At 35.7% G+C, this 25,090-nt stretch overlaps 1 protein-coding gene across 3 annotated transcripts in view; it reads left to right on the top strand.

Moving 5' to 3' along the window:
* DOP1A (DOP1 leucine zipper like protein A) overlaps positions 1-25,090 on the top strand; it is a 64,422-nt gene that overhangs the window by 18,298 nt on the left and 21,034 nt on the right. The window contains exons 7-19 of one of the 3 annotated variants that reach the window (XM_030489252.1): positions 788-887; positions 3,400-3,482; positions 5,628-5,736; positions 7,730-7,850; positions 8,498-8,617; positions 10,814-10,928; positions 11,374-11,403; positions 11,804-12,037; positions 15,362-15,986; positions 18,129-18,403; positions 19,074-19,226; positions 23,120-23,220; positions 24,501-24,760. In XM_030489252.1, coding sequence (XP_030345112.1) covers positions 788-887; positions 3,400-3,482; positions 5,628-5,736; positions 7,730-7,850; positions 8,498-8,617; positions 10,814-10,928; positions 11,374-11,403; positions 11,804-12,037; positions 15,362-15,986; positions 18,129-18,403; positions 19,074-19,226; positions 23,120-23,220; positions 24,501-24,760 — 2,326 coding nt within the window. Of the gene's footprint in view, positions 1-787; positions 888-3,372; positions 3,483-5,627; positions 5,737-7,729; positions 7,851-8,497; positions 8,618-10,813; positions 10,929-11,373; positions 11,404-11,803; positions 12,038-15,361; positions 15,987-18,128; positions 18,404-19,073; positions 19,227-23,119; positions 23,221-24,500; positions 24,761-25,090 lie in introns of all 3 variants that reach the window. The other 2 variants (XM_030489251.1, XM_030489250.1) reach the window with 2 other exon arrangements.

Genomic DNA, 25,090 nt, shown 5'->3' with positions numbered 1-25,090 from the left:
AGTTAATCCTCTAAGCATAACTAATTCAGAACACTAGACAATTGAAAATTATTCTTGCTTTTGGGTGAGTAGTTAGCCCTCAGCTAGCAGCAGTGGGAGACAGACCTTACAACTTCTAGGTATTTCTTTTTTCCCCCGTGCATTTATTGGTAGTCACTTCCTGTTTTTAAATTATCCACATTTCGTTTTACTTCTGGAGGAAGACTTATATAAGGTTGATTCTCATCCTGTCAGAAATTATGGAAAATCTGCCCTTTCCTGTAAAAAGAACTGTGTTCTTGCTTGTTGAAGTGGTTCATTTACATTTATCAGTTACTATAGAAAGATTTGTGTCTCTGTTTAGGTGTTAGAATGATGAAATTATTAACACAGCTTTTTTAATAAATAAATAAACATTTAAAGTAATAAGAGATTGAAAGGTATTTAAAATTTGTCAGATTTTTTTTTACGTTGGATTTTAGTTGAATTTGCTTCAAAGGCTTTTGCTTAATGAACAAAATGAAGTGTCTCATAACAAAAATGAGCTGTCAATGGAGTAAAGTATTTTTGCTGTTCGTAAAAGGTGCATACTATTGCAATGTGTCTGTTCCAAATGATAGTCATATTTGGTATCTTAAGAGCAAGATTATGTTTTCTTGTACTGTTCTGAATTCAGAAATGTCAGAACATGAAATTAACTACGTTTTAGTGTACATTAAGCTGCTAGCATAGATAACATAGCTGCTAGCATATGTTACTTTTCATAGTTAAATGTAATCAAATTTAATCATGTTTCTAACATCTTCAGGCAACACGTCCAGACATGATAAGAATTTTGTCAGCAGCCCTTCATGTAGTGCTGCGCAGGGATATGTCACTCAACCGAAGGCTTTATGCATGGCTTCTAGGTAGGTTTGTATTTCATTCCATTGTTCACTATAAGTGGAGGAAGGATTGTATGTTCATTAGCAGCATTTTAGAATATTGCAGAGAGAGATTATTGGAAAAATACAGTACTTAATTTATATCATAAAGAAAGGCACTGTCTCTCTCCATGGATGTAAAAGATGAAGAGTGTTAACTCTTTCCTGTTATATGAATGTCAAAAAATAAACCAGCAGCCAACCCAAAGCCCCAAATAAACAAAACATAGCACTGTACCAGCTACTAAGAAGAAAATTAACTCTCTCCCAACCAAAACCAGGACAATAAATTCTTGGTAAATATTTCTATGGCAGCAATTGCGGGCCATGTTCAGGGATTAGAGCCTGGTGCCCTAGGCCTGCATAAATAGACGTTGAAAGGCAACTTTTGTCTCCCTGAAAACTTAAAATGGCAAAAAAATAGAGAACAAGCATTATAGAGTGTAAGTGGCAGTTGGAAACCAACAGCATAGAAGGGATGAAAATAAAAGAATGTTGAAAAATGTTGGTATTACATTGATGGGGGCTTGAGTATGCGAATTTTAAACTCTCTTAGATATTTGCATGGTTGAATTAAAGAATTGCCAATCTCTTCTGTTTTCCATGTGACTAGAACATTATTTCAATGCTTCCTGAGATAAAAATCGATCAATACAGGACACGCACTTTTATGTCTACCAAATGGCAGAATATCAATACAATACACACTTAATTTTTTATATGAAACTGGAGACTGGGTGGAGAGATATAAAGTGGTTTCTCTACTTGAGGGGAAGACTGGTTTACTGTCTGCTATTACTTTTTTTTGTTTGACTTCCCAGCTCACCAGCAAGTACATATGTGCTTCTCAGGCTGCCTAGGAGCCTTGATGATATTGCATCTTTCCCAGCTGGTAGTTAAGACATCAGAGGCAGGTAGCCTGTGGGTGACTGGGGAGCAAGGAAGTAAGTAGTCAAGGGACATGAGAGAGAACTGAAATTACAGAGGGAGGAATGAAGTCAGCAGCAGTGTTTTGCGTGACAGGATTGGTTTTGTTGCTGTAGATGTTGCAGGGATCTAGAAAATAAATATGAAAAAATCTCAGCTTCTTTACTTTTATCATTTCTCCAGATACTGACTTGCAAATTGCTCATCTTTCTTTAAAAGACAGTGAAATGCACTGTCACGCTTCACACCTACATTTTCCGATTTAGGGTAAAAAAATTTCCAGATTAAACACTGCACTAATGTTTCATCTAAATTTGGTGGACTAGATATGTCTTTTTTGCTGTCACTGAAAAAGAGATTTTATGTGTTTAAAATATCATGCTGTTTTTTGTTGTGGAACGTCATTTTACAACTGTTTCATGAGCACAGTCTCCACTGAAAGATAGTATAACTTCAGAACATAGTTTTACAGTGACTATTCCTGGTCCTTTTTTGTGAACAGCTAATGCCTCCATTTGCTATGTATTCGGGCAGACCTTCTGGCAAAATAGCTCTTTTTTTTTTTCTTGTTTTAATTTTGACGCTGTGCTAGTTGTATTGTGATATTCTGCTCCTAATATAAAACATTGGGGGACAGGGGTCAGTTATGTTGGAAGACCCTCTGAAGACTGATGTTCCATATGACATTATTTCAGTGTTAGCTATTTCTTCCTATTGCTTTATAGCTGAGAGTGGTCTGTTAACATTCTCTAGGCATAAAAATCATGTTGCATCACTTTAAATACAGGCTAGCTTAACCATTGTTAACAGTGCTTAAGTTGCTGCTAGAGGGTATGCATCTTCTCATGCTTGCCTTCTATTTTTGTTACTTCAGGACGAAAATTGTGGAAAATACTTCTTTGGAATGGGGTCATATCCTGACCAACTTCTTGATTTTTATTTTTAAATTTTTTCCTTAAGCCAGATGTTTTTTGGTTTTTGTGGTTTGTTTTTTTTTTTTTTTTTTAGAATAAAAAATTTACTTGGTAAAAGAAGACACAAACTTACAAAACGAAGATCTATCGCCTTCATTTAATTTTGAAAAACAAAGTTTATTTTGTGTAATATTACTGATATTCTCTCTAAGTACCTTAGTCATGTCAGAGTGTTTTGATGGTTATCTCTTTATATTTAAAGTACTGAAATTTGTGTTCCCGTAATATTAATGCTGAAATATTTTTGTTGGATGGGGTTTCTTTGAAGGTACTCTAGGACTATGTGGTTTGTGCAGTGTTAGCGTTTATTTCTTTTGTATAAGTAGTAATTTGGTTAATAATGTTGCATAAAACTAAAGGTTGTAATTTGTGTGCAAACTGCTTGCATGGAAGTATCACTTAGTTTCCTGTATTAAACTCTATAAAATCGTCTTTCTCTTGCCCACATTACTTGGACTTCATCTGGTAAGTTATCAATTCTAGTGTGTTGATTTCTAGTTTAAAGAAATTGGCAAAATACTCTAGTAAGAGACAAATATTTATTTGCCTTGTCTTTTCTTTGCTTGCAGGTTTTGATAACAATGGTGCCCTTATAGGACCCAGAAGTACAAGGCACAGCAATCCCGAGGAGCATGCTACTTACTATTTCAACACCTTCTCTAAGGAGATGTTAGTACAGGTAGCTATACAATCTGTTATTGTATCTTCATAATGGATGCTAATCAAAGTTGCTGTATCTTTTGACTTCCCTTTTCTGTCTTTTAGTGGTGTTGTGTCCTATGCTTCTAAAATCTTATCAGAGCAAAAGTGGAGACATGGAATTTCTTTAGAATAATAGTATGATCAGGACAAATACTAAATTTCTCTCTCTCCTCTTCCACAATGGATGTGTAGCATACATGGGAGATATTTGATTGTGAGCCCAGAACACTGGAGTCTGGTTTTTTCCATAAAACTGAATTGGAGAATTCTCTTCTACTTCTGTAGATCTGGAAACTCCTCTGTCTCTTGAGAATCAGAAAAATTTGATCAGATAGAAGGTCTGAGTAAGAAGAATCTTCCTTCCCTCTAGGCATAGGGAGTATCTTTTCTGCTGTCCATTGGCAGTCAGAATAGTTGAGCAAATTGGCAGTAAAGCCTTACTAAGTGAGCTGAGATCACCTGGCCTCAAGAACTGTGCTCGTCCTCTCACATTAATGAAAGTATACAGATGTCTTTCAAGATGCTTTGAATCTGACCTTGAAATCAGAAAGACATTTTATCATTAAGGCAAATTAATAAGGTGATGATTTCACTGATATTCAGTCAGAATTGTGGTGCTGTATATGGAAATGAGAGTGGGGATTCCAATATTAGTAGCTGACATAAGAATATTTAGCTCACCACAACTTAAAGCTGATATCTAGCACAGAGCTAGCACTTTCAGTTTTATCTGAAGGTAATGAGATATGCTCTTCTACTGATGAGAAAAAGACCCCAGAATTCCAGTGCAGCAAGGACCTCTTTGGTGCAGTCTCACCCTTCTTTTGTCACCCTTCTGCCTCCCATGGCTGATGATTCAGAAATTATCCAAGTCTAGAGGAGAGGCCTGAATGAGATACAATTTTACTTGTACCTTCTGTACAAAATGTGGTGAGCTTCTAACAACATTTAGGCATTTGTTAATAGGTTGCAGTCTTCTTTTTAAATCTGTCCGTCTTTCTAGCTTAATCAGTGTCAGAGCTTTTCTGTCTGGAAAGATTAACAACGGTGTGGAGTTGATATAGTCCCTTCGATTATTGTTTCATTTTTGGTAGCAGGCACTACTGCTACAGTAGAGTGGAGAGTGGCCAATTTTTATAACTGGGATAATTCACTTGGTTTTTGCTTTGAAGTTTTTTACAGACACTAAAGTCAGTGGCTTGCTCTACATAATACAGATTGCATATGCCTTCTAAAATCATTTGCTGTCTTTTGAAAGATTTGAAAGCATTGCTTCTTTCTGTCTTCTCTAGCAGTCCATTTGTGTGTTCTTTTGTCCAGTCCAACCCATTTTACTCATTGATACAATGTGCTGAAAATTCTGACCTTCTACTGGTATATTCAGCACTGGAATATACAGGTATATATACAGCACAGGAATATCTACAGGTATATTACAGCAGGGTAATACTGACTGATAATACTTGGTTTATAGCAAGGTCAAACCTGTTTTCCTGCCTCTCTTCTTTCCCATCTCTCTTCTTTGTCCTCCTTTTTTAGAAGACGTGAAAGAGAAACAAACTAGTTTTGACTCAGACAGTGAAGCCAGCCACAGAGAGAAAACTAAGCAAAATCTGTGGCAGTTTTGTTTGGCTTTTTTGTAATTCTGCAGGTCATTCCCTAACCTGCTTCAGTATAGAAGCTCAGTTTTCCCATTTGTTTTGAAGTTGTCATTGCTATCTAGTCAACTTAGTCAAGAAAGTTTTCTGCCACATAGGTTGGTGTATCCTAGATGGACAGATTATTATTTATTAAGCCCTTGATATCTACATGCCTTACCTTCTCAAACAATTTCTTCATCACTTTTTATGTCTTTTATTTTTAGAAAACTTTGAGGTGGTATCTGTTTATATTTTATTTTTACTTTCAATATATACACGTTATCAAGTTCTGTTCCACAGAAATGTTCTCGCAGGCAAAGTCAAGAGAATATTTAAGCATGGAATGAGCCGCAGTGAGATGAAATAGTGGTCCCCCCTACTGAGAATTTTCCCATTATACAAAGCTTTTACTGTATGTTTCTTTTAAAAACTGTTTTCTGATTTTGATTTTTGTTTTCCTGATATGTTTTTGCTCTTTGTAGGCAATGATTGGAATATTACAAGTTAATGGACATGGAGAAGAAAGCACATTAATGCAAGACTTAAAGCCTTTTCGAATTCTTATCAGTTTGCTGGATAAGCCTGAACTAGGTAATTTTCATATTAGCTTCTAGTCTTTAACTTGCTTTACATGGTTTTGCTTTGAGATTTTTTTTCTCAAAGCAAAACTGTATTTTGGTCAAATTGAAAAAGCTGTATTCTTAGTACTGGCAGGTTAGCTAGATTTCTTAGATCTTCCAAGATTTATGTATATTTTGTATTTAATGTATTCATTAGATTTTACCAAATGCAATTTCTTCTACTTTCGACAGAGGAAATTTTAAGTTAAAATCATGGAGAGAACTGGCTGCGTGTTTTAAGAAATGCAGATTGGATCTTTTCCAATCGATTTGATTTCTTTAATCGAATAGTGACTTTCACTGTTTTAAATGTCAGCTGTTACTTTTGGGGAATAGTCTGCTCTTTCTTCTAATATACACATTAGGATGAGAGATATTAACAAGAAAACTTTGTTTTCAGAAGATTTTTTTATTATTATTATTTCATGGGTGGTTTGGGAGGGGTTGTTGTTGTGTTGTGGGTTTTGATGTGTTGGGATTTTTTTTGTTGTGGGTTTTTTCTTTTTTTTGGTGTTCCCCCTCCCTGCCCTCTATCGTTAAAAGTGTTTAAATGCACTTTTTAGCAGGTGTGTGCAGAGGACTATGGGATACAAAAGTATTTGCAGCTGTCAAGTGTTGGATATCTTGCATTTTTCATTAGAAAAATAGTACTGGAGGTGACTGAAAAAATAATTTCTGAAGTCTATTCTAACATTAGGAGGTGGGATAATAAGAGCATAAAACCATAACAATTAAAAGAGTACAACTTGACAGGAAATGGTTAAGACAAACCACAATGAACAAAATATCATAATTTGTCATCTTCCTGGTAATATGTGATTCCTAGGGGTCAGTTTAAATTTTCAGAGGTGATGTGTACATTAAGATTTCATGAAGCATGCAGAGCTATGAGGATTCTTTTAGCAAACTGAGGTGGAAGAAGCTAATAGGATTTCTGCTTAACTCGGTGCACTTTCACTGGAGGCAGCTCAATGGGGCTAGGAGAAAGCATGGAAAAGCAAAGGATATTTCAAGCACAATTACTTTGTGAACTCCTTTCAAATTATTTTTCTTTATTCAAACTTGAGATTTAGCTCAAATCAGAAGGAGGTGCTATTTCAAAAAGTATCCTGCAGACTACATTTGCAATTAAAGAAAACCTGCCTCAGATTAAAAGGAGGGAAGATACTAAAAATATTTTAACTTGTATTATGGAAGATGCTCAAATTATTTTAGCTCGTATTTGCATTTAAATAGAATCATAGAATCATAAAATAGTTAGAGTTGGAAAGGACCTTAAGATCATCTAGTTCCAACCCCCCTGCCATGGACAGGGACACCAAACACTAAACCATGTCACCCAAGATTCCATCCAACCTGTCCTTGAACACTGCCAGGGATGGAGCATTCACAACTTCCTTGGGCAGCCCATTTCAGTAAAGTACCCTCACAGTAAAGAACTTCTTCCTTATACCCAACCTAAACTTTCCCTGTTTAAGTTTGAACCCATTACCCCTTGTCTTATCACTACAGTCCCTACTTGAGTATATTTTCCGTATAATAGCATAAGCTAGCTTATGGGTGGATATTTGAAACTGTTTGAAAGCTACCTTTGATCAGGAATACATGTAGTCATGTTTACATGTTGCTGAGCTAATAATCCCTCAAAGAGGGTGTGTTGGTTTGAACAGAGGCTATACTGATGTGACTGTGCAGCTTTTGGGCTAGGTTTATTTGTATCTAACCATCATTTGCATTGTATGGGAAAATAACTCTTCTGTTTGTATACTCCCAGGCAGTACAATTGCCTGTGTATTTCTGGAATGCAAAAACACTTCTGAAATTGATGTTATTTATGAAGTTGAACAGACAGAATTTGATTGTTTCAGTGACCAAAGCTAGCTAACGATTTGGATTGTTTTCAGATGTGGACTCTTACTGGTGCTACAATGCTTAATACCATTATTGCCGGTATTTCTCCCTAGGGCCTGCCATCCTAGAGGATGTATTGATTGAAGTGTTTCGAACATTATATACACAGTGCAAAGCAGAACTGGAACTTCAGACAGAACCTTCTTTCAACAAAGATCACACACAGCTAAGCAGGTGAATAATGAGTATAATGTATTTTGTACTAAATAATAAATCTTTTTGTTGCTGAAATGATGAATGTGAAGCCTGTAGGACTATGACCTGGTTTCTTTATGATACAGGATCCATTGAAATTAATTGCACTTCTGTGTTCAATGCAAACATCTGAAGGTTTTACTGATACAGCTGGAAGACAGTATGTCAATGGTATAGATGAGTTTGGTATTCTTTACATCCGTGTTCACAGGGGGGAAAAAAAAAGGTGACTTGAGTTCTCTTGTAGGATAAAAATGAAGAGCGCTACAAGACAGCCAGACAGGAGATAAAAAGAGTTTCAAGGTTTGAGCTGAATATCTTAAAAGGTGGAGAGAAGAGGGAAGTTCAAAGCTGGTGGGGAGAAATAACTGTAGGAATTATTATGGGAAAACGGATCTATTAAAAATGGGGTTAGAAGATAAAGACTAAAGAACGGATAGAGAAGAAACCTAGCAACTGTGAAAAGTCATTGATGTGGGGAGCCTGCCAATATACTGAGCCCTAGAGCAACAACCACTGTAGGGATGAGGGGAGGATAACTTGTCAGTAAACTCACAGTGCTATGTAGTTACATAACTTGGAAATGAAGTATAAAAATATAAAATGTCCTCTTTATTTTCTCACAGCAAACTGCGAGAAAACAAGAAAACAGCAGAATTGATTAAAACTGCCAATCTTCTCTTTAATTCCTTTGAGCCTTATTATATGTGGGATTACATTGCTCGTTGGTTTGAAGAATGTTGTAGGTAGGTTATAATACTTTGTATGCGTAAAGTTGAAGTTGATTTTTGATTTATAAGCTTTTTTTTTTTCCCCCCAAATAAGTTATTCTAATATGGTAAGTTTGTCTTTCCCATCCCTTTAACTTTGATCGTTTGGCCAATTTCAATCAAATGTGATTGGTAGTCTCAGCAATGTGAGTACTCGCAAACTTAGTGTCTGGATAAAACCAAGAGACAGAATTAGCACCTCTTCTGAAGCGAAGACTCCAGAGTGATCTCACCGCTAGTTTGTTTTGTTCTGTCTGTCCAGCATAGGATTACTCACTGGGTGTCTAGCAAACCTGTCAGCTTTACCAAGAGTTACTTGTAGAATGTGTTAACTTTTGTGGGAGTCCTGCAAATGAGAACATCATAGTAATAAGGGAGAACTGAAAATATTAACTGAAGGGAAGAGGGACAAGCAGAAGTTGTTGCTGTAGCGAGTGATAGATGATGTAGGGATTTCAAATGAAATTTGTAGAGGAGTGTTTGGAGGTTTTTTGTTTTGTTTTGAGTTTTTAAATTATTCATGGATTAGCTTAATAATGTATTTTGGACACTAAGTTGTATATGAGCCAACTGTACGCTCTCATAATTAAAGAAAACTGTGTCTTGGGCTATGTTAGGGGCAGTGTGGTCAGCAGGTGAAAGGAAGTTAATTTTCCTTTCACTTAGTGTTTCTAAAGTCACGTGGAACATTATGTCCAGCTTTGGGCATCCTGCCTGTTTGTTCTGGTTTTTTGTTTTGTTTTGATTTTTTTCTACCTGAGCTGATATGTTATGTAAGTTATTATCTTGTTTTAAAAGTTACACCATTAAATGAAAACATAACCACTTGATTTTAAACTGTGAATTTGTAAGTTATTGTTGTATCATTTAGTCTGATTGCCCGATCACAGTTATTACTTTTAAAGTGATTTAGATATCCCTCTGACTTTGTCTTAGGCTTTGTCTTATGATCTTCACTAAAAATTAAAAATAGGATTTCTTATATCTGTTTTTTTCTCCTATCTAAGTATCACTCACTGCTATTGAGCCTTCTCTCAAAGCTATTTTTGATAAGTGAGTTAATTCAAGTCATCATTTATGAGATATTACAGTTGAACAAATCTGTGAGTAATTTCTGAAATGGTACATTTTTCTGGGTAGGAGCACAGAATGTGAAAAAGTGTTTATGTTATGGCTTATACAAAGGAACCATTTCATTGAAATGTAAAACAAGCTGCTAGTTCTATGAAGAGAATTATCTGTTGTTAGCAAGATACAGTAACCCTATGGAGGTGTGGGTTAAGTAGTGTGCCACTTCTCAAATATAGGTAACTGACAGAATGCAATTTAAATATGATTTTAAAAATATTTTGATAAATACTTACTGACACTGTTTCAGACTTGGTTTCTGTAATGCTTGTATTATTTCAAATAAATCCTTTTTTTCGTCCTGGCATATATGTTCATGAACCCTTCCAAAACAGAGGGAAAAGTTTAGCATAACTAACTATTGCTGAAAATGTGACAGTGCCTTCACCACCACCCCTGACAGAATAAATTACTTTGAGAAACAAATTATTATTCCTTTGTTCATGTCCTTTGCTTGTAGTATTTTCAGTTTGCAGCCTGATTTCACAGAGGATTTGTGTTCCATCTTCAATCAGCAATAAAGCTCAACGGAACTATGAATTCTTGTCTAGTAAAACAATGCAGTCAGCTGAAGTTGAAGTGGACATTTAGAAGAGCTTGTTTTGTTTTCTTCTTGCACAGCTTTAAAGCCTCATGGGCCTTTTTTTTCACTTTTGTTTGTCTTTATCTCAAGTGCTTAATGTCTTAGGTTTAGATCTCTTCAAAATTATTGTGCTTCCAGTAGCACCATCTGTTAATTCTATTATTGGTGCCCATGCTCATACTAGCAAGTATTGTATATGGCAGAGTTTCAAATGCAATTTTCTGTAGCCTCCATTTCCTTATTTTATGAATGAAGACTGGTTTACAGCAAAAGGGCTGATTGCTGCTTTTTCTGAAAGCATGCAAGGGGCCCAAATGAGCTATTTAACAGCAAAATGAGAGCTTGGTAATTTGTTTGTAGGTATTATCACTGATGTGTACAGCTTTGCATTAAGTTACAGAAACATGGTCAATGAAGGGGGGGAAGGATAAATATCATGAAGCCCCATTTGAATTTTGCAGGAGGACATTACATGCCAGACTTCAGACTGGGCCTGGAGGTGGTACTGAGCAATCTGAATTACCCCTGACAAATTTCTGCTTGTTAGTGGATTTTTTGTTGGATATAGTTTCTTTGGTAAGAATTGCTTTATTTGTTGCTAATACTTGGATTTTGTATATTTATAGCCTAGATAAATACTGTATCTGCTCTATTAACTGTTTTTCCTGAAAATATATTGCCATAAACTGGTGGATACCTTTAGAAGAAGTTTTGATTTCATTGTATGATTGTTAATAGACTGGTTGGATATAACCAAAGTGGGTTTTATAATGCTTATGCCTGAAAATTGTTGTCTGTCCTTGATTTCTTTTCTCTAAAACTACACTGTATTCATTACAAGTATAGGCTTTTGCAGCTTGATATACTAGTTTAGCTGTGCAGCTTACTTTTAAGGCTCTTCCAAATGCCATGATAAGATGTATCTTCTTTTTCTGTTGACGTTGCTTAATGTAGCAAAGACTGTTGGAACTGTTTTTTCTATACCTGTCTTTCCTCAATTCTTTGCTTTCTCATTTCAAAGCCTACTAGAAGTATGAGAGTGCTGTGTCAGGTATGGCAATCAGCCTGTTTTTGCTTTCGTTCTTAATAACTTGTTTGTCTTTCATTCTCAAACTTTTATAGTAAGGTTATTAAAATAATAGTAGTAGCATTCTTTAGCTTTATTGTTACATTTTGTAATGTGTTTATGTAATGAACAAGATGTAAAATTCTGAAAAAGGCCTAAATTATACTTCTCTTTGTTAGTTACCCAACTGTAAAGTTAATTTTGTTTTGGTTTTGTTTTTTAAATAAAGCATGTATTTCTTATTCTTGAATGTTAATATATTAATTTTCCCTTCCATGTTCCGTATGTTTAGAATATTTATCATTTGCTTGACTGTGCCAGTGTTTTAGAAGATAACATTCAGAGTGCAATTTGGTGTTGCAACTAATGAGTTTTACTTTTTCAGGAGACTTACATTGAAATACAGACAGAGCACTTGCCTCAGCTGTTGCTCAGGATGATTTCTGCATTGACAAGCCATCTTCATACTTTGCACTTGTCTGAGCTTACTGATTCTCTCAGGCTCTGCTCAAAGATCCTTAGTAAGGTTCAACCTCCATTGCTGTCTGCTGGTACAGAAGGTATCCTGCAGCTTCCTAGTGGACACAGCAGCTCCATGAAAGAATGGGAAAATAAAAAGGTAACTGATTATTTGTTTGTAGCATCTCAGAAAAATGATTTTTGTGTGGAAAAGTGGGCTTTCTAAGTCTGTGCTGAACCACCTACAAGTCTTTGATTAGATTTGGTTTATCTAGATTTAATATCATATATATATAAATCACTTCAGAATCAGGGCCTAAGAATGAGCTAATCAAGGTTTGAAGTTCTAAAGCACTTTAAGAGTCTGATCACATAGAATAACTGGACTCAAAGAATTATCCATTTTGGTTATGTGTCAGGCATATGTAAATTTTGCTCTCATCTAATTTATGTGCATCAGGTTAATACCCATCAGTTATTTTACTGTCACTGTTCTTAGATTCTTTTTTATCATTTAAAAAGAAATAAAAGAAACAAACCAGCTAGCAGGTCTTTTCTCTTTTAACATTGTCTAGTTTGTTCTTCGCAACCATGACTCTGTAAGGTATGTTAAGTGACATGTCTTGAAATCCTTGTTCTCCAGCTGAAGAGACTAGAAGAACATCATAGAATAATTCAGGTTGGAAGTGACAGTTGCAGGTCACTGCTCAAAGCAGGGCTGATTTCAAAGTTAGGTTCTACTTTAGAGCTAGGTTAGGTAACTCAGGATCCTATCCATCATGGCTTTGAGTATCTCCAAGGATGAATAGAATACCAGGTTAGAAGGGACCTCAAGAATCATCTAATCCAACCTTTCTAGGCAAGCATGACCTAGGCTAGATGGCCTAGCGCCCTGTCCAGCTGAATCTTAAAAATCTCCAATGCTGGGGAATCCACCACTTCCCTGGGGAGATTATTCCAATGGCTGATTGTTCTCATTGTGAAAAATTTTCCTCTTGTGTCTAGTTGGAATCTCCCCAGGAGTAGCTTGTGCCCAAGATGAAGATTCCACAACTTCCCTGTACAGCTTGTTTGTTTTCACTGTGGTGTTTAATCAGAATTTCCACTATTGCTGCTCATGTTCCTTGCTTCTTGTTCTTTCACTGTGGATTTCTGAGCGTGCCACCATCTCTTCAACTACTTAATGGGAAGTCAGACAGGCAGCGATAAGGACACCTTCTCTGCCTCCAAAACTCTTAACATTCTTTTTCATAAGACTGAGCAAATCCAACTCTCTGAGCTTTCCTTCTGTGTCATGTGGTGGCCCTCCACTGGACTTACACAGTACATCAGTGTTTGTTTTGTACTAATGTGTGCAAACTTGAACACAGTCTTCCGGTTGTGGTCTTAAAACTGCTGAGCAGAGGGGAGTTCCCTTGACTGCTGGCTGTACTTGGCTGTGCTAATATGGTCCTGTATGTGGTTGGCTGCCTTCACCAGAAGGGTCCACTGCTGGCTCGTGTTCACCTTGTCCATAAGACTCCAACATCCTCTATGAAGGATCTACTCTTATTCTTTCTAGTCAGCTGATATCTGTGGTTTTGTTCTACTGATTTTTTTGGGGGTTTTATTTTGATTTTTTGTTTTTGGGTTTTTTTGGTTTTGGTTTTTTTTTTTTTTTTTAGTAAAGCCTGTTTTGATTGATGTTGCCCTATGAACCTTCAGCAGCATTTTTCTTTCAATTACAACCAATTCTTATCTGGCCATGGCTTCTGTTAATAGATAGAGTGAAATTAATTACCATATTCTTAAGTTCTCTTATGTTGTATTTTAGAAGACAGGGTCACCTTTAATGGATTTCTAAGATTTTTAGTGCATATGAACACAGGAGGCAGTGAAAGGTATTTCAAACAAATTTTCATTCTTATGCCATCTCTGGTAAAGCAAGATGTAATAAATACCGTATATAATGATGTCTCTGGTTTTATTCATAAAAGTTATTCAGATTTTTAGATTATGCTCAAATTTTGTATGCAAGACGTAGCAATTAGGATGTCAGACAGCAAGACAACCTCTAGGCCTCCTAGGTCTGAAGCAGTGTCTACCGTTGCCAGTAAGGTAGCTAGATGAGAAGCATGTGGGAGTGTTCTTTACCGCATTTACTCCCACTGATTCATGCGTTTCTATTTTAAGCTGTTTTCCTATTCATCTCACATTCTCACCGGGAAGCAAAGATTGTTCTACCAGTTACCAACAAGTCTATAGGGAGTTACAGCAGCCCAGAAAGCTGCTGTGGGTTCTTTTTGAGTAGAAGTCATTAATCAGATTTGTGCGTATGCTAAACTGATAAGGAATTAAGGTGGACAATGAGTCAGGATGAACTGCTGTTGCTGAAGCAACTCTTCTTTCTTCTTTCTAGGAGGTGACTTTTTTCTTGATAGTTGAAAATGGTTAGTAGTTTTTAAATGAAAGTTTATTTCTTCTTTTATAATTATAACTTTGTGTTTGAAAGAAATACCCAACTTCCAAATCTCAGGATTAGTATATTAAAAGAAAGATGCTAGTTAAAGTTGTAGCAGATATATATCTATGAATTAACGATTCCACCCATGTTTATCAGACAACTTCTTAAATCAGAGAGCATAAATTTTGCTGAGAGCTTGAGCTAGCTTTATTAGTATAAATGTGGAAGGGTGAAGAATGGTTTTTAGATTATGAAAAATTTTATTCTTCTTTTACAGCTCCACAGTTCACTTTTTTAAGGTATTTTGGCAACTTACAGATATAATGTTAAACGACACTGATCCTGCCTTTCCAATGAGACAAAATTTAATAGTTGTGGTTCTTCTATTAGCAGCATATCTAGACAGTTCCTAGGTTAAAATAATTTCATAGCTAATGTGTTTATTTGCTTATGCAGTGGGAACTTCAAAAGTGTGATCAGAGAAGTCTATACGTTTTCCTAATCTCTCATTGCTTCCCATTCTTCCTGGCTGACATCTTTTCATCTCCTTTGCCTGCAGGCATTTTTCACTCCTTTGTGATTGCAACAGTTTCTGATTAACAGATAAATATCTTGTCCTTTTATAGAACATGTTGAAATCTAAATAATTAAAAGAATTTATTGCTTTTTATATTTATATTGCTTATACCATAAGCAATATAGTTTGATGCCCTGCTTCCTGCTGGAAGAGATGGGTTTCCTTTAATGTATGTATATTTTGGTTTATGATATTGTATAAATTAATAATACCTGTGCCTATCCATTTCTTCATATCATAATATTTGAAGTATTTTACTTGATAAACAAGGCTTTTTCTTTTATACTTAGCTTGGTCTGGCAAATTTACTAAAACACCAAAACATCATTTTGCATAAAATATATGAATGGATTTTAAACTGTGGAATGAAATTGTTGCTTTTGGATAGAAAAACAAATTAGTATTTTCACACTAGAACCTAAATAACCCATTTTGAACAATTGTTAAACTTTTATCTCACCCAGGTGCCGTCAGTTTCACTTGAAAATCCTAATGATGTATTTGAAGATGGTGAAAATCCTCCAAGCAGTCGATCATCAGAAAGTGGATTCACTGAGTTTGTACAGTACCAGGCAGATACAACTGATGACATTGACAGAGCACTGAATGAAGGTCACGGTGTGCCTGGCATTCCTATTATTGGTAGCACATCCTCAGAGACTGAGACAGCATCAACTGTGGGGTCTGAGGAAACCATTGTACAGCCTCCTTCCATGATGACACAGGGGACAGCAACTCGAAGTGGGAAAACAATCCAAAAGACTGCAATGCAGTGCTGTTTGGAATATGTCCAGCAGTTTTTAACCAGATTTATCAACCTGTATATCATTCAGAGTAATTCCTTGTCTCAGCCCATAGGGGCAGAGCTTCCACTAGACCCCACTAGAGACCAAGGACAGACCACAAAATGGGACAGAGAATCACAAGGTGATGCTAAAGTGAAGAAAACAAACAAGAAAAAAACACCAAAAGAATACCTTCCTGCCTTTGTTGCTGCTTGTCAGCTGTATCTTGAATGTTCAAGCTTTCCCGTTTACATTGCTGAAGGAAACCGTACTTCGGAATTACATCCTGGGAAGCCTGAAGTTGGTAAGCTGCACTTTTCTTTGTTTTTTGCTTTTGAAATAGTTTGTTTGTTGTTTTATTAAAAAAAAAAAGAGAGTAAATAATATTTATGCATTGTATGTATTGCTGTTTGCTGTTCCTCTCAGTAATGTAAGTTTCCTTATGTATCTAATTGGTTTGCTTTTTTGAAACTAAACTATTTTCTCATAGAGTTTTAAGAATATTGGTGACATGGGATTTGATACTGATTAATATTGGGGTGACAAATATAAATTATGCAAATGAAAGCCTAAGAGTAGAATCTAGGTTTTCAGATGTTCCTCTGTATGGATCTCTGATGTTTTCTATGTCATGTTTTGTAATAGCCACAGCTGACATCAAGTGTGTTTCTGGCTTCATTTTAGCAATTTTGCATTGGTGCGCACATTAATCTCTTTGTGCAATATGCAGAAATTGCAGGCTTCTGTCCAATAAAAATCATCCCAGATAAGAAATTAATATTACTTTGCTTCTATTAAAGGAACAGCTCTTGAAAGCAATTCTTCTAGCTACAATTGCATTAGAAAGCAAAATAAAAATGGTGGGGTTTGTGAAGTGTGAATGTGTTCACAGATACGTGAACACATACAGATACAGAAATGTGATTCAGATGTTGACAGTTCTGGATTACTGTAAAATGGGACATTTTAGATGGACAATCCTTTCCATCAGTTCATGAAGTCTTCAATTTACAGTTCTAACTTTGGTTGCGCTTCTGGTCTGTCAGTCCTGCTTCCCATAACAGAGAATGCCAGTGGAACAGAGCATGGAGAATGTAGTTGCCATAATTTGCACACCAGCCTTTTCTTTAACTAGTGGTACGTTTTTGTACTGCAGAAGAGGCTGCTTTTATTGAAGGGTTCCTAAATTCAGTACATGGTTTTGAAGGTTTGCATTAGTGATGTGACCTAACTGCCGTTAATCAACAGTGAGAGTCATCAGTGTTTATTTGAAGGAGCCAAATTAATCTGATATTGATAGAACATAATAGTGCTTAAATTTTGCTATATACTTAATTTCTCAGATAAATGTGTGCTATTTTTAACTGAAGAAATTAAAAGGGGAATTGAGCTTCAAGCTCAGAAGAATGTTTATATTTGTAAACTGTAGAACATTATGTAGAATTGTTAGGTATATTTAGGCTCCAATTTACATTGCAAAGTTAACTATTGTGGATATAAATTAGAGATTGCATCGTCCTTAATTCTAAATAGAAACTTTATTTGTGCCTATTAAATAGCACTTCACTTATGTCAGATTCAAGAAGCATTTGCCTTTTTTAGGAACACAATCAATACAGTCCGTTTGAAGTTTTAAGGAAAAGTACTTTGGTACTTCTAAAATAAAAGGGTACATTATTCACTTGGGAGGTGACTGTGAACTTCAGAGAGAGACAGTTGCATTATCAGGCCAGTGTGTGGTATTAAGCGAGGGAATAGTAAGAAGGGGAAAACAACTGCCTACAGTGAAAGCAGAGTATGAGCTAATAGGAGCAAGTTTCTGCCACCGAAAACATCAATTTTCACAGATACTTTTACTTTTAAGTATTGCCAGGAAATTCTCCATCTATTTTTTTGTCAGTATAAATTTAGTTTATAAATAATATATGTAAATAATTCATCATGCTTGTATACTATAATTTCTATATAATCTAAAATAATATCTAATAATATTTTAGATATTGTATATAAAATACTACCGAATTATTCAGACTAAAATTTACAATATTAAGACTTGATTGATGGTCAAGAATTTCCTGAAGGAGGAAGGGAAATAAAAGGATGTGCAAGCTGATAAAAGACCGATTTTTGTTTAAAACATGAAGTTGTGGGGATGCATTTCCATAAAATCTCTTTTTCTCTTCCTTGTTCAAATTTTCCTATTTATCTTTGGTTAGTGAATGTTTGAAGTGATACAGTATTGCATTCCTAATTAGGTAATTCTGCATGTATATCTATCTTTAAAATAATCTTTCTCCTGCATACATTTTTCCTAAACCCATACACCACACAGGTTGAAATATGAAATATAAAGGATAATTGTGCATGTTGTTATGGGATATAAGAGTAAAAAATAATAATATTTAAAATTGTTAAATGAATGAATCATCTGTGATTTTTATTTCAGACTGTGAACAAGTACAGCCTCCACTGTGGTTACAGACTTTAATGAATGCTTGCAAGCAAGCAAGCGATTTCAGTGTTCAGGGTGTTACTATTTCCCTTGTGATGGACTTGGTTGGATTGACTCAATCTGTTGCTCTTGTCACTGGAGAAAATCTGAACAGTGTGGAAACTGCTCAGCCTCTTAGCCCTAACCAGGGAAGAGTGGCTGTGGTCATCAGACCTCCTCTTACTCAAGGCAATCTGAGATATATGGCTGAAAAGACAGATTTCTTCAAGGTACAATGTGGTATCTCATTGCTGTTTTCTTTAGACTTCTCTGCCTGGTGAAGGCTGACAGTCTTGGCCACTTTACCATTTGTGGTATGGTAAACCAAATTTTCTTGTTGAGAATTTGAATAACAGTTGTAACCTGTGTTAGATTCTAAATGAAAGTACATAGTAAGTTTTCCCATTGTGATTGTCTTACTGACTGCTTGGGTGAAAAATGTTATTTGAAGAAATATTTTTAAAATATAAATAAAATGTGGTTGAATAGCATAATTAATTAACAAAGGTATGAAACTGAGATGTCCACAGTGTAGGACTCTGGTAAACCACAAACTGCATTTGTGTAATTTGTGGAAGAAATAATTTACAAAAAATAATCAGCAACAGGGTACATTACATAGTTAATTATATTTTTATGAAAATTTATTTCTGGAAATACCTGAGAATTCTGACTCCTGACAGGAATTTTTTATGTAGTAAGTCACTGCAGTGTTTCAAACAGTTCCTTATATTCATAAAAACAGAAAAAGAACAGTTTTATAGATTGTCTGTTGGTCATATGTTATCATCAGATTTAACGTCTCCCATCAATGCGTAGAGTTCAGCATAGTCTAAAGGCAAAAAAGACATAGTATTCATTCACTTGTGTCTCTTGCCACTTTTATTCTCATGTACACAGCATATAGCTTTAACTCTTTGGGACCAGTTGGGTGATGGAACTCCTCAGCATCATCAAAAGAGTGTGGAGCTCTTCTACCAGCTGCACAACCTCGTTCCATCTTCTAGCATTTGTGAAGATGTTATTAGCCAGCAGCTGACTCACAGAGACAAGGCAAGTTGTTCATATATCTACTGAAAGATACTAAAAGATGACTTAAGGATATAACTATAGAACATGTTTAGAAGAAGGACTTGGTGCCCCAGAGGAGGGTATAAATAACTTCAATATTGAAATAATGTTGCCTTATATTGATTGTTTCAAACATTAAAAATACTCTTTATTTTTTACATGCATGCAGAACATCAGATTTGTCCACCCTTTGACACTGCCACTCTTTCCTATATTCCTACTCGCGAGAAACCTTAACCTTATGTCTGTAGTATTTGAGCCCTGTTTTCATGATGTCTTGGTGTTTCACAAACCTGTGAAGTGTTTGTAATAATAGTAATTGAATATAGATTTTCTAGATTCCATTCCAGTTGTCCTAACAACTTTTCTTTCCCTGTACAGCTTCACTGAATTTAAGCACACTTTTTTGCTGCATCCTAACCAGCTGTAGTTCAGTCCTCTGATGTGCTCCCTTCTATTTCAGCTAATTCTTGCATCTTGTCTAATAATTTCTTCTATTACAACATCTAGACTTTCTGCTTCCTTTCTTCCACAACTGGGAGAAGGAGCAACAGCCAAGTTATTGTCATCACCATGTCTCTGTTGCTTTTCTTGATAGGGGAGTTGGATTCCTTCTTTCTTAAGACAGTCATGTGTGGCTCCCTTTATTTTTCTATCCTTTTGCTTTCTCTTTTCTCTCTCTCTCAGCTGTGATGTTTTTACTGCCTTTCTTTTTGTGTCACCACCTTCTTTTTACAGTTTGAGATCTGTTTTCAATTCCTTTCCCTTTCTGTGAGATGCATCCTTATGAGTCTGCTGCCTTTGATATTATTAATTTGGTGCTTCAGCCTTACTTTCCTTTCGCATTTAAACCAGCAGTGAATTGGGTTGGCTGGGTGGTTGTTTTTTCTTTTTTTGTCTTTCTGACTGTTTTTATATATTACCTGATTCTGACTGTTTTCTAAGAGTTAATGTAAATATAAGATGAAAGAGCGGCTTGTAACTAATAAGATTTTATTTTATTTCCAGGTCCCAAGAACTATGCTATATAGTTTTGAGCTCCATGTTCTGACACTTGTCTTGGTTAACTATTTCTAAATAAAGTATTTCTGTGAGATTCTTTTCCCCTGTTGGGAAGTGGGGGAATTCCAATGACCAGCTACTTTTCTATGAAGAGGCTTCTGTACAATTCTTCTTCAATCTCATGTGGTCCCTCTCTTCCTTATTTATTTGTCCTTAAAAAAATTGAATTCTGTTTCTGCTACATTTGCCAGTTCTAGAGGGTAACTAGTGAACTGCTTTACCAGTAATCACCATTTTTCTGTTCATATGTGTCTTTGTGGGAAATGTGCTTGGCTGCTCTGCTCTGACTGACATGGACCTGGGTTTGTGAGTTGTCTGTGCATTTCTCTGCAGCACGACACTCTTTTCTTAAAGGTCTTTACTTTCCATCTCTCACTTATGTCAAAAGCCATGGACTATAATTTGGCAGAACCTCTCAAGTGACCAGAACTGTTTGTTTGCCTCTCTCACAGTTTGGTTTCTCGTTATTATTTTATCACTTGTTCTGTCTCCTGGTCTGCTACCACAGGTTATAATGTTTGCACATGACCCACCTCAGTGGATTTCTGTCATTCCTTATTGCTGCTCAAAGGTCTCTGTATCTCCTTGCTGGCTGTTTTTCAGAAGTGATCATGGTTATCCTATTGCTTACTTCTGTTTTGCTATAAGTTTAGCTAATGCAATAAAATAATATTTTCAAAATCTTTTGAAGCTGCCAGATACTCAGACTGTTGACAGATGGTGTTTTTCTTAGGTCTATGATGAGCCTCTGTAGTTTTATGCTAGATAAAGGCGGCTTTTCAGCATTTAGCAACAGATTTATGTAGGAGAAGTTATCTCTTATCAAAAGTTACGCTCTGCCTCCTGATATATAAAGAACATGCTTAGCTTTTACTATTGTTTGAAGGAATCCTATTTTTCATGACAGGTACTCAGTTTTGGGTTTGTTGTTTGTTTTTTTTTGGGTTTTTTTTTCCTTCCCCGTTGTCCCCTAGAAATGTGTTTCAGATGGAGGCTGTCAATTTGACATTCGAGTTCAGACCTTTGTAATGTTTTAAATTTTGGATATATGAACTGTTTTTACAGCCTCAACAGAATGAATGATAGGGAATTTTTTGCTTACATGCTCTGCCAGCTCATGGCTGTGACTTCAGAAGCAGCTACCTTTATCCCTTTCTACCAGAAAGTAACCAGGTCAACAAAAGAGAATGTGAGCCAGCCTGTCAATCACTGCACTTCACAGCTTGGCATATTGGTAAAACTGCTGATGATTTATAGTTTCACTTATTAGGCTGGTCTCTGAACTGCTGTGACTGTGGATGTGGTGCTTGCTCATACCTGCCAACCTTTCTGTGGTAACAAGAATTTCTTACATCTTCCCAGCATGGATTGCAAGGGCTTACTGTTATGTGTTGGAGAATTGTTATTTTCACTCTTTATTCAGCAGATGTTAGTGAGTTGTTTTGTGCGGTATGTATTTTGTAGTGGTGGTGTGGGTTTTAGGGTTTTTTTTCGCTATGAGAAGCATATTTTTAGTAAATACATGTGGTGTTTGCTTTGCTTCCCAGAATGTTGCTGTTTCTTTTTTTTTTTCTTTAGTTTATGCCTGATGTGATCTGTCTTGTGTCCTTTCTGTAAATTTCAGTTTTTCTAACTTTTACTTAAAGCAGTTATGTTCCAAAGCTACTTAAGCTGTGTGCTGTAAATTAAGTCTGGAAGTATGCCAGATTGTTGCAGTGGTATTAACAGGTTACAGTTTGGTCTCATTTTGATTAGAGGCAAATATCCCTACTGTTCATTCCCTATAAGCACATATTTTAAGAACAAACAAGTGAAAATGTTCCTACTCTTGTCTGTGCTTATCATCTAGTAATTTAGTTTAAATCCTGATTGTATTTGAAATTAATTTTGATGTTTTATTCAGTATGACCATCTGGAATGTCTGGTTCACCCCCAAAACTTCTTAGTAGCTTCCTTGTCTTTTGGGTAAAGCTGGTTTTAATACATGTACCCATGTGTTCATATCATAGCATGGCATTTGCTATTGTTTACAGCCTTGCTGGAATAACTCATTATCTTTATCAGTCATAGTAAAGAGATAAAGGCATAAAAATTGTTACTTTAATACCACTTTCCTCATTAAATATTCTGCATATTCTTACTAGTCATTGGAAGTCCTGTGGGCAGTAAACATGTCGTATTTGTCCAAATAAAACTCTTAAGTTCCAGAGCTAAATTTGTCATGTTAGTGATGAACTTTATCTAGATCATAGCTACCTAGAAAATTCTTGTCTCTTTCTAGCCAACTTTATTTTCATTCCCTTATTTCCATGGATACTGTGTTTAATCACACCATTCCAGACATTATCTCTAAAAATTTCTTTTTCTGCTTCTTCTCTCTGCCTCTATATGCTTGAGTTTTCGTATTGAAGAGCTTGCATGTTTCTTCCTGCTCTCTTCGTTATCTCTTCTAGTGCCTTGATACGTATAGATAAACTCACTGAAAACAGAGCTGTGCAACTTGTGAGAGTATTGTTCAAGCTATATTAAGTATTTAAAACTTTTACAAGCTGAACTTTGAAACTAAGACAGCCAAGATCAAGATGGGGAAGAATCCTTTCATGCTGCTAAATTGTTTGCAGAGACCTATTGTTGCCCACTACTGTTTTTAATGTTAGAAAATAGGATTTGAAGGCACAGTCAACAAAATTAATTTTAAGAATTTCAGTTTATCTTTTAAGGTGCTGTATACATTTTTTCTCTTTTTTTTTATCTATCCAGTTCTTCTCAGAGGCTGCTGTATTCTGATAGATCTAACATAATTTTGTCCACAGAAAATAAGAATGGAAGCTCATGCAAAGTTTGCAGTGCTATGGCATCTCACCCGTGACCTTCATATTAACAAGTCTTCTTCCTTTGGCCGTACCTTTGACAGGTTGGTGATTGTAAGCATGATTCAGTTAAAATAATTTTGCTTAAAAATCTTGAACTACATTATACTGGCAGCATACAGTGTTTAGAAATTGGAGAACTACAGTGGGAACTAAGAGCAAGGAAGGAGGACAAGAAATGAATTCATGTTACACAAAATTGTTTTCACGATGATTATGTAAGCTGTAAATTCTTCTGGTAGCTGTAAAGAGTAGGACAAGAATGGTCACACGATTCATTAACCATCACTGTGGTTAAAACATTAGTGTATATTGAACATCGTATGTGAGTTCTTGCTGTGATTTTGTAAAAACAAAAGCAGGAAAGAGAAGTCAACCTAGAAGTGAATTGTATGAAAATGGATGTAACAATAAAGCTAAGAACACTTAAGAGAAAAATTGCAAGTAAGCACTAAGACAAGAAAGTTCTCTTGTTTAACTTTTGTTTTGTGTAAGATGTGATTTCTGGCAAGGAGCAGAGGATTTCTGGCTTATATTCTGGTATCAGACTACCTTCTTAGAAGAAAACTGAATGATCCAGATGCTGAACTTGTCTCATCTTCCTCAGCCAGCACATATGTTGTGGAAAAGTGCTTATTTAAATTTCCTAATATATACTTAGCAGTAGGAAGCAGAGTTAAAGATTGTTATTTCTTTGGCTTGATAGTGTCACTCATTGCAGACGTGGCGATAAATTCTGTACATACAGCAAAGCGCTTATGAATGTGTGCTACTGGAGGATGTAAACCAGTCAATTTCAGAGTTCAATATATACTGGGTTTTTTCCCAAGTCTCAGAAGTATTTTAAAGGCTAAAACTATTGAAAAAAGAAAACAATGACAGTAGGAGGTGCTGAATTGTCAAGTATATTTCTCTTCTCCGTTCTTGAAGAAAAATCTTTGAACAAGTTATCTTCTCTTTCCCATGCATCTGTGTGAATTGGCTTTTAAAGTTTTATCTTTAAAACTAGCAGTTAGTAGGCAACTACAGCTCGTTTTGCTAGTAGCTGTACAAATACTTGAATTGACTGTACAACTGCTGCTATTAGAGCAGCTGTCTTAATTGACTTTATTACTAGCTCTTTCTGGCCATTTCTTCATTAGGCTAGAGTGAAATATAGAACTTCAGGTTGAAAAGCTTGAATTCTAAAAGAAAATACTGTATAATATGAAGAAGACACTGGAATAGGTACCGACATGTTGAACTTTATCATGTATCAGATAAAAATGGGATTATTCTGTGAGTAGTGTAGTTTGTGCTAGGTTTGTTCTTCTTTCTGTTCTAGATCTTTGTTTATCATGCTGGACAGCCTTAATAGCTTGGATGGTTCTACATGGTCAGTGGGACAAGCCTGGTTAAATCAAGTGCTTCAAAGACATGATATTGCAAGGGTTCTTGAACCTTTGCTCCTACTGCTTCTCCATCCAAAAACTCAGCGAGTTTCTGTTCAGCGAGTACAGGCTGAATGTTACTGGACCAAATCTCCCTATCACCCTGAAGAAGAAAATGAAAAGCATTTTATGCAGAAGTTTAGCTGTGCTGATGGTATGTACACAAGAAGACTGTAGAAAGTTCCTTATGTAATTTCTTTGTTATTTGGATGCAACATTAAAAATGTAGGAATTTTTGAGGGTAACTGGCAAAACAAAGTGCTGGTATAGCTACTGCTTATATGTGTGTTTGTGCATGTTTTTTCTAATTCAAGTTTGGGTATCCCAAGCATCATTGAAAGTTTTATCGTTCTCAAGTTAAGAGGATTGCAAGTATTTTAATACAGAGCATTATCTTAGGTCTCACTAAATTTCAGTTGATCTTAAGAATATAACTTGAAGCTTAACCATGAAATTAAATGCTTTTATGAATTAGGACCGCTGA

Source organism: Strigops habroptila, chromosome 6 (genome assembly GCF_004027225.2).
Source record: "Strigops habroptila isolate Jane chromosome 6, bStrHab1.2.pri, whole genome shotgun sequence".
NCBI lineage: Eukaryota > Metazoa > Chordata > Aves > Psittaciformes > Psittacidae > Strigops > Strigops habroptila.
This window is presented reverse-complemented; position numbering and strand designations above follow the sequence as displayed.